Source organism: Lutjanus erythropterus, chromosome 8 (assembly GCF_056507025.1).
Source record: "Lutjanus erythropterus isolate fLutEry1 chromosome 8, fLutEry1.hap2, whole genome shotgun sequence".
Lineage (NCBI taxonomy): Eukaryota > Metazoa > Chordata > Actinopteri > Lutjaniformes > Lutjanidae > Lutjanus > Lutjanus erythropterus.
The window spans coordinates 4,665,386-4,678,957 of NC_139324.1; the positions used below are offsets into that span (position 1 = coordinate 4,665,386).

The 13,572-nt window shown below is 38.2% G+C and overlaps 1 protein-coding gene across 1 annotated transcript in view; it reads right to left on the reverse strand.

Annotated features, from left to right (window-relative positions):
* Positions 1–12,246, reverse strand: part of esyt3 (extended synaptotagmin-like protein 3) — a 30,292-nt gene extending 18,046 nt beyond the window's left edge. The window contains exons 1-11 of the mRNA XM_084724268.1: positions 11,798–12,246; positions 7,744–7,785; positions 6,632–6,766; positions 5,146–5,222; positions 4,962–5,031; positions 4,766–4,855; positions 4,619–4,674; positions 3,253–3,373; positions 2,860–3,036; positions 1,806–1,888; positions 905–953 (exon numbers count right to left, since the gene is read on the reverse strand). Of these exons, the coding sequence (XP_084580394.1) occupies positions 905–953; positions 1,806–1,888; positions 2,860–3,036; positions 3,253–3,373; positions 4,619–4,674; positions 4,766–4,855; positions 4,962–5,031; positions 5,146–5,222; positions 6,632–6,766; positions 7,744–7,785; positions 11,798–12,157 (1,260 nt within the window). The 5' untranslated portion in view covers positions 12,158–12,246. The remainder of the gene's footprint in view (positions 1–904; positions 954–1,805; positions 1,889–2,859; positions 3,037–3,252; positions 3,374–4,618; positions 4,675–4,765; positions 4,856–4,961; positions 5,032–5,145; positions 5,223–6,631; positions 6,767–7,743; positions 7,786–11,797) is intronic.
* Between the last annotated feature and the right edge of the window lie 1,326 nt (positions 12,247–13,572).

The window sequence follows — 13,572 nt, forward strand, 5'->3', positions numbered from 1 at the left end:
ATCTATGTTTTGCATGCAGTATAAATGTGTTATTTTTGTCTATTCTATTTGAATATTTCAGCGTACTGGGGTTCCTAAAACAGCACTGGATCTGACTGGAAAGTTGAGACTCTTCTAGTTTCAATGAGCCCACTTGGATTCATGTGGGATGATGTTAGTCCCTTCAGTAACCATTTCATTGTAGTGAGACTATTTTTTTGAAACTCAACCTCACTGTATAAAGTTACCTAGGATAATCACAGCCTTGTGAAACTTCTCAACAACAAACTAGCCGGAGCACTGAGAGGATGGATGGATTCCCGTACATTTATTGACAATCAGGAGTTTCTGAGCAACTCCAAGAACAGAAATACTCGCCATCCAATCGCTGAAAAATACCATTCTTGCAGAAAACTCTAAATGTCAAAAGTTTTTGATACCAAATCGCAGCATGATTTTTTTTCTACAGCGATTCTCAATTTTTTGATGTCTTAATGTGGCATTTTGGTGGAAATTTTGACTATATTTAACCATTCTCAAGCGGTCATGACTAGAAAAACTTGACACAGAGTGCTGAGCTGCATCTCAAATGTCAACTGTCAGATGATGTATTTGAATTTCATGTAGCATATACTGTTGACCTGTTATTTCCCCCCTTAGTTCTCCTGTCCCCCCCAAACAATGTCAAAAATGGGTCCACGGCAGGGAGGGAAGGAGGGGAAGGGGTTACACTGAACACTTGCTCCTGCTGCAAGACGTTTCATAAGGAATTAAAACAGTAGGAGACAGTGGTCAGTCTCCTGTAGTACCACAGGCAGTCAATTTTGTGAATACTACTGATTTTCCTACAGAAGAGGAAAGAAATGCTCTTATGAGGCACAAATCACTTTATTCAACATTTCCACTACGTTAAATTAAATCTCACCTGATCCATTTCTTTCTCCTTCTTCACTTCTCCCAAATCGAGTAGATACCTGAGATGATAATGTTGACAAATGAAACCCTCATCGCACTAATATTTAAACACATTTGATTTTAAACACTAACACTATATATACTATTTTTCACAGCAAACTGTACCCACTGAAGTCCCACAATCCTGATCTTTGTCAGATTTGTGAAGAACAAAGAGAAACAGTCATCGGCAAAAAAAAAAAAAGGTTGGTATCTCATAATTTTTAATAAGAGAAGGCAGAATAGTATTTCAATTTTACTACAAGAGAGATTTGATGTTTCCTGCAATTAGGTGGAAAAAAACAAATGCTTATATCAGCATTGGCAATTAGCCAAAATGAGCTGAAAAGTATCAGCATATCAGATATCATCAAAAAATCAATATCACTCATCCCTACATGGCAGGGTATTATTTAATGCTTAAGAAAATATTCGGTTTTAAAGGACTGAGACTGTGGGCATCCCCTCAGACAAAAACTGGGAAAAAAGCAGCTATAATATCATTATTATGCGACTTGATCCTGCAGACACTCAACAATTGTGCCAAGATAGGCTAATATTTCTGTTTTCCCACCAAATACACAAAAACTTTTCTGACTCTGGGAAAATGGGAAATTCCCAGTAAAATCCCCCAATACAGTATAACTGAACTAACTCAACTAAATCACACAGATTGAAGGTATTTTATTTAATCTCTTTTTCATAACTAATACTACTTCCATTCATTGAGCCTGACCTGAAATGGCTTGGAGCCCCCCCTCACTTTGTAAACCTCTGTCTTAGATGACTTACTGTATATACCATAAAGTCAATACAGTGACTCACACAGCATTAACTCCACTTGTTTGTGTTGTTATTAGAGAACTTCTTACCTTCCAATGAAGTCATCTTTATCTGTGTCCTCATCAAAAAGCTCCACCTCCAACTCTTGCCCCGGAGCCTCGTGGACGACAAACTGCACACAGATGAAGAAAAAGTGGATGTTGTTGAATTGTTTTTCAGAGGGGAAAGTCAGTGTGAGTAAACCTTTTTTCACAGGAGCCGTTTTATCATGAAATAGAAGCACAAACACTGGCTTTACCGATGACACCAATTAAGGTTCCATTCCATTCAGGTCAAACAGATCCTAGCTGCTGCTATTGTGCATGTTGGCACACTAGAGAGGCTCTATCATACAAAATGGAACAGGGCCTTAATTAGTATCACTGGTAACATGTGTGTTTACCCAACTATTTCATATCTATATGGCTGCAATGACAAAGGTCTATTAGGTTTCTAAAGCATTTCAAGAAAGGTTTTAGCAGATTACACACAGAAGAGGGATACTGACAATGAAAATGTTGTAACTACTGAGAGAAACTGAAAGAAAAATTAGAGGCAACCTCAGCTATCCAACTGAGCCGCTACAAGAAATTTTAGAGATATTCCATTACCATTTTTACCTTCCCAGTACCAATTACAAAACCTGAACTATGCATATCAGCCTATACTGAGTACCATTCTGATCTGAGTGTGTTAAAAAATATTATTTTTTAACAGCTGTATATAACTAACCTGTGTGGATGTGATATGTTTGTTATCATTGTTGTATGGCCAAGATCAGGTTAAACAAAAATCTGTTTCAGAGCTAATAAAGTACATTTTTTCAAATTGGTGTATGGACTCGCTCACTCGCTGAAACCAAATCCAGCATTTTAGGCTGAATCAGAGGCATTTCCGATACTGGTATCTGTATGGGAACAACTTCAGTAGTTCTACGACACAATCTGTGACAAAAGTATTTGTCTTTAACCTTTCATAAACAAGGAAACGTGAAGGAATTTAGCAGTATGCTGGTGTAGCATACCAGAACAGATGCAGGGTAGAGAAAAGTTACACTAATATGACCAGGCTTGGGGAGTAATGGATTACATGTAACAGGATTACCTCATATACTTCATTCCACTTGGGGTTCAAATTCTCTTTGATGGTCCTGCTTTTGAAATGCCGGTTGCCGACTCTGATTGTTGCGTAGGGGTCTGATTTGCCTTTCACTAAACCCATCATGTAGGTGTCCTTGGCAACCAGGTCTCTGGCCTCCAGCAAGTGGACCCTCACCACCCCCTGAGGAGACGGCAAGGAGAGCAAGATTCAAACATTATTGTCTCACATAAAAGAAAAAGATGTTCACCTGCATAAACCCAATGACATCTAAATCAGCTTTACAGCTTTTATTTTGGCGGGGGACTTTTATCATAAAGTATGCAGTGGTGTAGTACTTGAAAATGCGAGTGATAAGATGAAGATTAATGCTTACAATGGAAAGTATATCTTACATACACGAGGTAGTGGGAACCTCATCTGGTCCACTTTGACCTGGTCTATGAGGGGCACACACATGCGGTTGGGCAACACCATGAGCGAAGCAATGATGCCCATGATGGCCTCGTCAGACAACGAACTGGAAGGAGACAGACAAGATGACAGAGCTTTACAACCAGACGACTAAATAGCAATGTTGGTGTGACCATTTATGCCTCTATATATGAGTTTGAATATTAAAGGGATAGTTCGGATTATTTGAGGCAAGGTTGTATGAGGTTCTTATCCATAGTCAGTGTGTTAAAGGACCAGTGTGTAATAATTACAGGAATTTATGTACATAAATGAGATATATTATATATAAGTATGTTATTTATTATTATCAATCAACGTAAACTCATAATCTATATGTTCCCATTACTTTAGAAATAGTCATTTATAGTTACATACTGTCGGGTCGACTTACAAACTGCACTAACAGTGAGTCTTGGGAAGCCCATGGCGACCTTACGTAGACGTCGCAACGTAAACACGGAAGTAGACAGGGAGGATAGACGCGGGTGATTGCTGGTAGACCATTTAGCATTGTGAACCTTGACTGGCACAGTTTTGACAAATGGAGGATCATACATACACTGTACCAGAACAAAAAGCAGCGGACAGTGAATCCCCGTCATCCAAGAAGTGGAGACGCGAAGAAAGTAAACACAAGCATGACAGGAAACGGCAAAAACACGAATCAACATCGGCATAGTGTTTACATGAAGGAAATCGCTGATGGAGGACAAACGTTTTCACAGTGACGCCGAGTTTGCCTGTTTTCTGCTGGACAGGTAATTCATCCTACACACATAATTGTAGTTTGTTGTGAGACAGCTTTCGCTCGCCATTTTGTCCGCTGACAGCCACCGTACTCTTGGTGAGAGAGGGGCGGTGTCGGGGTAAATCCTCTTAGTTGCAATCTAAGGTTTGAACGTTAGATGCCACTGGAAATCACACACTTCTCCTTTAACTATAGTAAAAGTATAATAAAATATTAACGTAACTGTCCCTTTAAATTCTTCTTGTGGATTCATCAAGTTTAGAAGTATGTAATTGCTATTAAATATGTTTTAGGTATGTAAGAAAAATGAATTTCAGCAGAGTTTCTGTAGAATGACCCAAATATGTTTTGCTGCTGACCGTGTCCATAACAGTACATTGCTTAGCTTTCTCATTGCTACTCCTGTCTGTCTTTCCCCATTCAAAAAATCCAAACTATCCCTTTAAAGTGTCTGCAAAGAGCTATTTGCTGTTATTGTGCTGGCTCGCTGGAAAGGCTCTGACACACACATTTAGTATCATTGGCACTGAAAGAGTCAGAGAGTTTTTTGTGGAAACTAACCTGAAGGCAGGGGTGTCCAACAGGTTGGTCATGCCAGTCCAGTTGATTTCCAGAGTCTAAAGGAAAAATATTTAGAGGTTTAAACTTGGCTAATCGTACAGCTGAACTGATGACAGGTAAGAAACGAAAAAGCCAATGGGCACTCACAGGGCGACGAATGAAAAAAAAGGTGACTCCTCCCACCAGCGGTGCGTCACCAATAAGTGGCTCCAAAATGACCCTCAGCATCCCCTTGAGCTGGAAAATTCAGGACAGTAAAGACCAGTAAACACATATAGTGATGTTGATAATGGCGATGATGAGGGTAGCATAATCAGAGAATACTAAAAAATGAGTTGCCCACTTGAAGTCCTTTGACACCAGCTGTGATCGGCTCCTTCACCACAGCGTCGATGTCCACGTCACCGTCATAACTGCAAAGTGAAAAGTGTTGATGAGAAGAAAATGACTGGACACTGGAGTCTACAGTGAACAGAGGGACCAAAACACATGATAGAAAAAGTTTTGAACTAAGAAATGTGTCTAACCAGATATTCATGTCCAGAACCACCTCCCTCTGATCCACTTCATGTGTGTACGCTTTCATTCCAGAGATCCTGAGAGGCTGGAATCAAGGAAACATTTTAAAGGAACTTCCTCAACCATTTTTAAAGAGATTGTATGGATTCTTTGAAGTGGGGTTGTATGAGGTACTTATCAATAATCAGTGCATTAGTCACAGTAGTACCTGTGCTCCCAGTTTGAAGAAGCAGGAGTCTAGTCTAGTATATGAAGCTAAGTAATGTTGTGCCGTGGAAAGGGTCAGATTTTAGCCACATAAAAAAATGTCAATGGAAAAAAAAGAGTGCCAGCTTAAGTGTTCAGTATTTTAGGATATTTTCATTGCTTTACTTGCCATCAGGTAGCCTTTTCCGACACAAAACCCCCATTACACAAGCCAAACATCAATCTCTCTCCTCCAGACTCCACTGGCAAAATTTGTAATTTTACCTCACAGAGCACAGAGCACGAGACGCTGGTTTACCACTGCCGCGATGTGTGTTATTGTGCGACTGCAATGTTTTAAAAAGTTAGTTGGATTCATCAAAGTTACACAATGAGACAAAGCAAACTAACCGATCGAAGCAACAGCAGGTCATCAACTCCTGTGTTCTGTGACATAAAATTCCCATTTTTGCAAAAGGAGTCTGCTTGAACAAGAACTTATGGCTTATGTAACAGCAGTTTCCCATCAGAAAAAAAAAATGCCTGAAAGCAAGGTAAAGTGAAAATATAGCATACACTGGGGGTTTGCCTTATTGTATCATTCACTATATATCGTTATCATTTTTTCATGATAAATAAAATCGTACTGTGATAAAATCACAACTCCCTGACAGAGTAACTTCACAGTGACGACACGTGAGGCTGAAAGTGAAAGCAACATTGATAACGGCTCTGTAGTGGAGGAATTGATTCCAAAATGGGGAAGGTCAGATGTACAATAAACCATGGTAATATGTTAGAAGTACAAGAAGACTTGAACAGCCAAACGGGCAATATGACAAAATTATTTTACCACCTCAAGGAGGAGCGTAATGAATATGAAAACGCCCAAAACTCCTGCAAGGAGAGTAGCTATTGTGAGTCCTAAACCAAAAATACTTTTCAGTATTTTGTCATATTGTCAAAAACATTGTTAGTGCAGAATACCCCAATATATCTTAGAATACACTTAGACTGATACTGATTTTTATGTCTAAGCATGTAGCATCTACTGTAAGTATTGCACTGACTTTGGGTAAGCACCTCATAAAGTCCAGTTTCAAATAATCCAAACTATCCCTTTAATGAGGCACTATGCTCTCAGTTGATCAGATAAAACAGGAAAAGAAGCCAGAGAAAGATTTTGTTACTGGCTTTAAAAGTGGCAACAAGTAATGGGAAGACAAATCTGGAAATTGAAAAGTAATATTAAATAAATATATATAATTGAAAGAGACAAATGTAAACCAAATCCACATTCAAACTCACTATGTGTCCGAAGTGGATCTTGGTGAAGGAGAAGGTTTTGAGCGCGGGGCTGGAGAGCCTGACGGCCGGCTGGATATTTTCTTTAAGGAGCTTCTCCATGTACATCCCAAAGAAAGGCCAGGCCTGCTCCAACACCTGAACACACAGAGCAAAACAGAGCGAGTGAAAACGCCTTCATTCCACACCTTAACCAAATAGCAAATATAATTTCATGAGGAATACTCAGGCAGCACACATGAACCTGTTTTTGTAGCATTTGACAAATCATACAGTCAAGTTTTAGCTTGTAGAGAGTCCAATATGATCCATTAGTCTCAACCATCAAGTAGAAGCAGCACTGCTGTCGTCACGTCAGCTGTGTGGAGTTATTTTAAAGGGACAGTTCAACCCAAAATCAAAAATACATTTTTTTCCCCCTGGCCTGCAGTGCTGTTTATCCATCTCAATAGTTTTGGTGTGAGCAGCAGAGAAATATTGGCAGTAGAGATGTTTGCCTTCTCTCCAGTGTAATGGGACTGAATGGCACTCAACTTGTGGTGCTCAAAGCACCAAAAAAAAAATTCAAAAATTCAAAACCAATGACTCTTCCCAAAACTCATGACCTATTTATTTCTTTTATAAAACAATGTAGTTCAGGTATACAGCAGAAAGAAAATAATTCCTACATAAACAGGTCTTTGGACTATCTTGAGTAACCGGGTCATGACTTTTGGAAGAAGACGATGGTTTTGAATTTTACAAAAGTATTTCTTTGGTGCTTTGAGCACCACAAGCTGAGTGTCATTATATATAAGTGTCATATAATATATAGTCCCGTTATACTGGAGAGAAGGCAGACATCTCTACGGCCGATATCTCCACAACACACCAAAAAAAAAAAAATATAGATGATAAACAGCACTAGAAGCCAGGGGAAACTATGTATTTTTGATTGTGGAGTGAACTGTCCCTCTAATTTCAAGCACTGACATCTTCCATGATAGGACAGGAGGGGTAGAAAGTGTTCGGTTGAGCACTGGTTTAGCTGATTTAGCAAGTTGATGCTTAACATCATCTCTTTAACCCACAAAAGCAGAAAAAGGTAAGACCATAACTTTATTTTGATACTGTACCTTGTTGACCCAATCAACTTTCTCAACATCAGAAAAGTGCACCTTTGAAAAAGAAAAAAAAAAACATGATAGTGAAAGTTAGACGAGGGTCTGTACATATTTTGTCCAACACAAACAACAGAAAGGCATGCATGGTGGTGGTGATGGAAGACATAATCGTGCCAGTAATTAATTATTTAATTGATTATCCATCATGCAAATTTTAAAACTCCTCATGAGAATGAAATAAGTCAACATATTTTCCCATTTCAGAAATTTGAAGCATTCCAAATGGATGTGGAGAAGAGGGTTGGAATCGTGTTTTAACACAGAACATGTGATGAGCCCAACTCTGATCCAAATAAAGTACAGTACCATGCTTAAGAGGGGAAACTTACCAAACACTCAAAGTACATTTTTCAACACCTATAAATGGGGTAAAATAAGATCCAATGATATAACTGTTTTACACTGGGTGGAAATCATAAATCTGCATATCTTAAAATGGAATTCTCTTATAGGTTTTAAACCATAAAGTATGTCGCCACCATCATCATCATCATCATCTCTGTCTCACACACAAAGACAGCGTGTTGTAAGACAGCTGCTCCCATGGTTGAAATATAATCTGATTTCAGTCACCGTTCATTATTACATTCCTCTGATGTTAGAATATATGGAGTCATAGGAGTGCCATAAAAAAAACAATAAATCTGTAAAAGAATAATAAATAATATATAAATATATAGAATATATAAATAAATAATAAATAAAAGTGGAAATATAAAGAGAAATAAATACAAGGATACATAAATGTGGAAATAAAAAGACCAAATACAAACTGTTAATGATCAGCATTTAATTTATTATTTAATTTATTATCTATTTATGTAGTTAAACAATACATAAAAGAGGGAAAAAAGGAAAAATACAAAGATAAAATGAAATAAACAATATTATATGAAATTAATTTAAAATGTGTATGTAAAAATAATATAAAGTATTCTTTAAATATATAACATATACAAAAATAAATGAACAAATAAATGTGAAAATAAATGAAATACTATTTTTTTTTATGTTTTATGTTTCTATTTATTTCTTTCATTTCTCTTTACATTTTTACATTTTCATTAACTTATTGTTTTAGTTCTTTCTCTATATAAATTCTTTTTCACGCCACTCCTATGACTCCATAAGAAGAGGAATTGGAGTGTCTCTCCCCTTCATAGCTCCCATGAGTCACTGGTTAAAGCGGGTGTGGTGTAACCAAATGTGGATAATCGAAACCTCCTGCAAAATAAAAAAGCACGTTCGTCTGGCTTCTCCCATTTCTGCGTATGGGAGGTTCAGCCCGAGCCTGGCATGTCATGCAAATAATTTGTGTTGTAGTCAAGGCAACAGAGAGCGTGACACGTCCTCTGGTATGGGACTTGTTGTGTCTGGATGTTTTACACAACTTTGCCGCATACTTGGTGTTGCCTTGTTTGACCAGCAGAGATATCAGTGACTCCAAAAAGTCATGGGACGTCCACGTGAGTGGCTGACATAGCTCTGCTTCAGAGGCTGCAGTGGGCTGATTTTAAAGACAGGGTGAAGATACAGGTATCAAATGAAACTGGAAGACTAAAGAGTCCAACAATGCCATGCTTCTCAGGAAGGTTAAATTCTGGCAAGTAAAAAAACCTGCATGGTGGCAAAGAGTCCCTTAACCTCTGACCTCAAGATATCTGAATGAAAATGGGTTCTCAGACATGCCCACTTTATGCTAATCTCATGCTGTTTGGGGTAAAAAACATGCAATTTTTTGCATGCAGTATAAATGCGTTATTTTTGCCTATTCTGTTGGAGTATTTCTGCATACTTCTCTCTGTAAACAGTATCTGAATTGCATAAACTGGGACAGCAAAGCTGAGATTCTTGTTCATTCAATGAGCACAATTGCATTCATCTAATTTGAATGGAACTTGTGAACATGGTTGGGTACCGTTCACCTTTGAACTGATATGGTTCCAATGCGGTACCTGGAATTCAGTACAGATACCCACCGGTGCCTATTTTAGTACTCTGTAATTAAAAAAAATGTTGTTTCTATTGTTTCATACTAAGGTTTTGGACATATTAATAAATCTCACACATTATTGTGACATACTACACACCATGTTGGTAAGAAATTTCAGATGTAGCTAATAGCTTAGAGTTGGCTAATGCTGGTAAAAATGCTAAACCAACCAAGACAGTTATCACAGGAAACAAAGAGCCCAGTTTTCTCCAAGAACAACGTATCCAATAAGCTAAAGCTTAATCACCTGAAGATGCTGACTGCAGGCGTGGCATTAGCAATGACATTAGCATTAGCTGCGGCTGCTGCGGTATACTTAACTTTCAGGCTATGAAAATGGACATTCTTTGGCTTTTAGATATACTGTACTCTGTGTTTGATAAAAAGTGATAAAAAGAAAGCTATTTAAAATTCTGTTTTGTTAAGTGGGAAGTGGGAACTTGCAGGCAGGAGGCAAGGGGGGGAAACACTACTGCATACATTCATGGGGCCGTATAACCAGGAAGTAAACCCGGAAGCTGGAGAACTTTTCTGGCTTATGTGGTCACAGAGCTGTAGCCTGCTAAGTAGCTTAATTGAGAATAAGGAAATATATCTTTTTTAAATGTATTTACATACAGAGTTTTGAATAAATTGTGATTTAGTTGACATGTGCACATCTAATTTTGAGGACTTCAGACCAGACAAAGTGATTTCTGGTGCCCCCTAAGGGGGGACCGGACCTCAGGTTGGAAACCAATGATCTAGTCCATTGTATGCCTCTGGGATCAGAGGCTAAAGAAACTTCACAACCACAAACCAGGGCATTCAGAGGATGGATGGCTTTCCTTGTTGTAGGGACAATAAGTGGTCTCTGAGCAATTTCTACAACATAAGTGCTCACCATCCAATCACCAAAACGCAATTCATATATAAATAACAAAAACTTTTGATATCACATGACAGCATGATTTTATATATGGTATTCCTAAAGATCTTGGCATCTTCATGTGGTATTCTGGAAGAATTTTTGACAATTTCTATTAATTCTCAGATGGTCAAAAATGGACAGATTTTGCACCAAATCTGTGTAATAAACGGTATTAACCCCAAAACTGCCACAGCAACTTCAATAGATTTTTGAGTTTTGAGCCAAACTCAAACTCTTCAGTTTTGAAAATGTTTTACCAACTAGTAATGTTTTGTTGAGATAATTTACTTGAATATTTGAGTTTCAGAAGCCTCCAAAAAATGTATTTCAAAAATTACTGAGTAATCCCTTTGAAGTGAAAGTGAAACGTGGAAGTGAAATGTTTTAATATTTTTTATTTAAACCATTTAATTTTTGAAGTACATTTTTATGAGTTTCTTAATCTCAAATTTTTAAATTTATCAAAAGACTAGACAACTAAAGATTACAGGTTGGCAAAACTTTTTCTCAGTTTATTTCAAAACTTGAGTTTGAGTTGGGCTCAAAACTCAAAAATCTATTACAGTAAGTTACATTGAAAGTTTGAGCTGTGTATTTTCTTGATGAAAGGGAATAAAAACAATGAGAAGGCAGCTTAAATGCATTTATTTCTCATTATGAAGTATTTAATGTGTAAATGCATACATCAAGATAATAAGGTGATCCAGAAATTATAGTAGAAGTTTTGAATTGGTTTGAGATGGGTTGTCATTTTTAAAAAGTAGATCCCCAGGAAAAACAAAATGTAAAAGTTTGAGAAATACTGGTCTAAACTTCAACAATGTAAATAGGCGTCTAAAGCAGAATAAGAACAAAAACGTAATACATTGTGCTGCACCTCAAATTCATTTCAGGCTCCCAGCTATTAGATATACATTTGTTATGAGCTGTTATAAAGACATAAAAACCCTATAAATAACATTAAAAGTGCATTAGGAGGAGGGGGAGGAGGAATTATTACGCAAGGCAGTTTACACATATTTCTCCAGTAAAGATGCTCAGTAACAAACGGTACAACTCTATAATGGCAGCCTACTGTATCCCATATTAAGCACAACACTTACCCATGATGCCATCTGTAAGGCACCCTCCAGCTCCTTGTGGACCACATGTGTTTCATTGTCCACAAAGTCGATGGCGGTTCCGATCCGGACGTCTTTCCACTGCCGGTTCTTCTTCCACCAGGTGACCATCATCATGCACAGCAGCACCCAGCTGATACTGAGGCCCAGATATCCTGTCACATACACGGGGTAGAAGACGAGGACGGCTCTGCCGAAGTACACGAGGAACTCCATCAAGAGGCGATTGACGGCGGAGGAGCTCAGCTTCTCCGTGCTGCCGCCGTGGAGGGACACGCTCTCCCCGAGCCCCGCTCCCTCCGCCGGGCTGCTCGGATACATCTGTCCGCCGCCGGATGCCATAGGATCGGACTCCCGATGGAACCTGGTTCCTGACGTCCACAAGAGCTGCGTACGCTCGCTGCCTGCACAGCTTTCTGTTGTTGTTGTTGTTGTTGTTGTCGTTGTTGTTCTTGCTTATTTCAGTCTAAAACAAAATAAAATCGTAACCTTCCGCACACGCATATGTGCAGGAGTAAAATGAGCCAGGATAGTCCGAAAACTTCCGTGTTTGAAACTTCCAAAAGACAGGTAGACACACCTGCGTCCATGGGTGGGGAACGCGCTCAACAAAAAAAAAAAAGAATTCCACCCTAAAAATGAATGCAAAACAATCATCCCCCACGTTTTTCTTTTTTTTCTTTTCGAGTGACTACAACTTTATTACATCTATTTTTTAGCCTGTTTTTTTTTTTTTTCTTTTTTGTTACATTCATTTCCCGTTAGGACCTTTTGGGACTTAGGCGGTTTCCTAAAATAATAATGAATTATAATTCATATTATTAATTCATTCAATAATTTCTTACATTTTTGTGACTGTGTTAAACCAAAATCATCTTCATATGGCTAACAGAACAACAGTGGTGTGTCATTTCTGTTGTTCTTAAAATATCACTCAAACTGAAATCAAAATAGTTGCTGATTAATTTAAAGGTTGACAACAATTGTTGAGTTCTGCCACCATTATTTATCCCAGATTTCTGCTTTCAGAATTAATTGTTGTTAAGTTATTTCTAAAAATTAATAATAATCAAATGCAGGGGCAGTATTGTAATATATGATAACATGTAGACACATCTGTATTACAACCAGGCCTTTAAAGATAACCAGAATGCTGATGTGGCCCGGGATGAAACTGAGTTTGATACCCATTCTTTATGGGTTGAGAAAATTCTCCTCCCTCAGAAGCTAAATAAACAATTTAAACCCACGACACAAAGCTGAAAACAGGGCTGTTTTTCTGAGCTCATGAAAAGTTGTCTTTTAAGAGATGTGTGATCAGGACAAACATGATAAACATCTAGAATATGATACATTGCCGTAGAGTAATGCAGGACTTTGACTTGTTGTGGAGGATTTTCAAACTTTGCTCAGGAGGTAATAGTCAGCAGGGTGGTAGGTCTGCAGTAACACCTGCAGGTGGAGCCAGAGAGCCCAACAGAGGTCATCATTTGAATAAAGCTGTGAGATAAGGTGTGTGATTTCCTGGCCTCTCATTAATACTGTCACACTCAGAAGCAGCAGCAGTCATATGCAAGGGCTTAAAAAAGTGACTGATGTCAATAGAGGCGATACATTTATGAAGTCTGATGAAGTGATGAAGGCACAGTATTGCCTTCCAATAATTTTTATTTATTGCACATATTGCACAAAATGTCACCACTTTCACTAAAAAGAGAGACGGTGGTGGTTTTGATTTGAGATAACCAGCTTATATC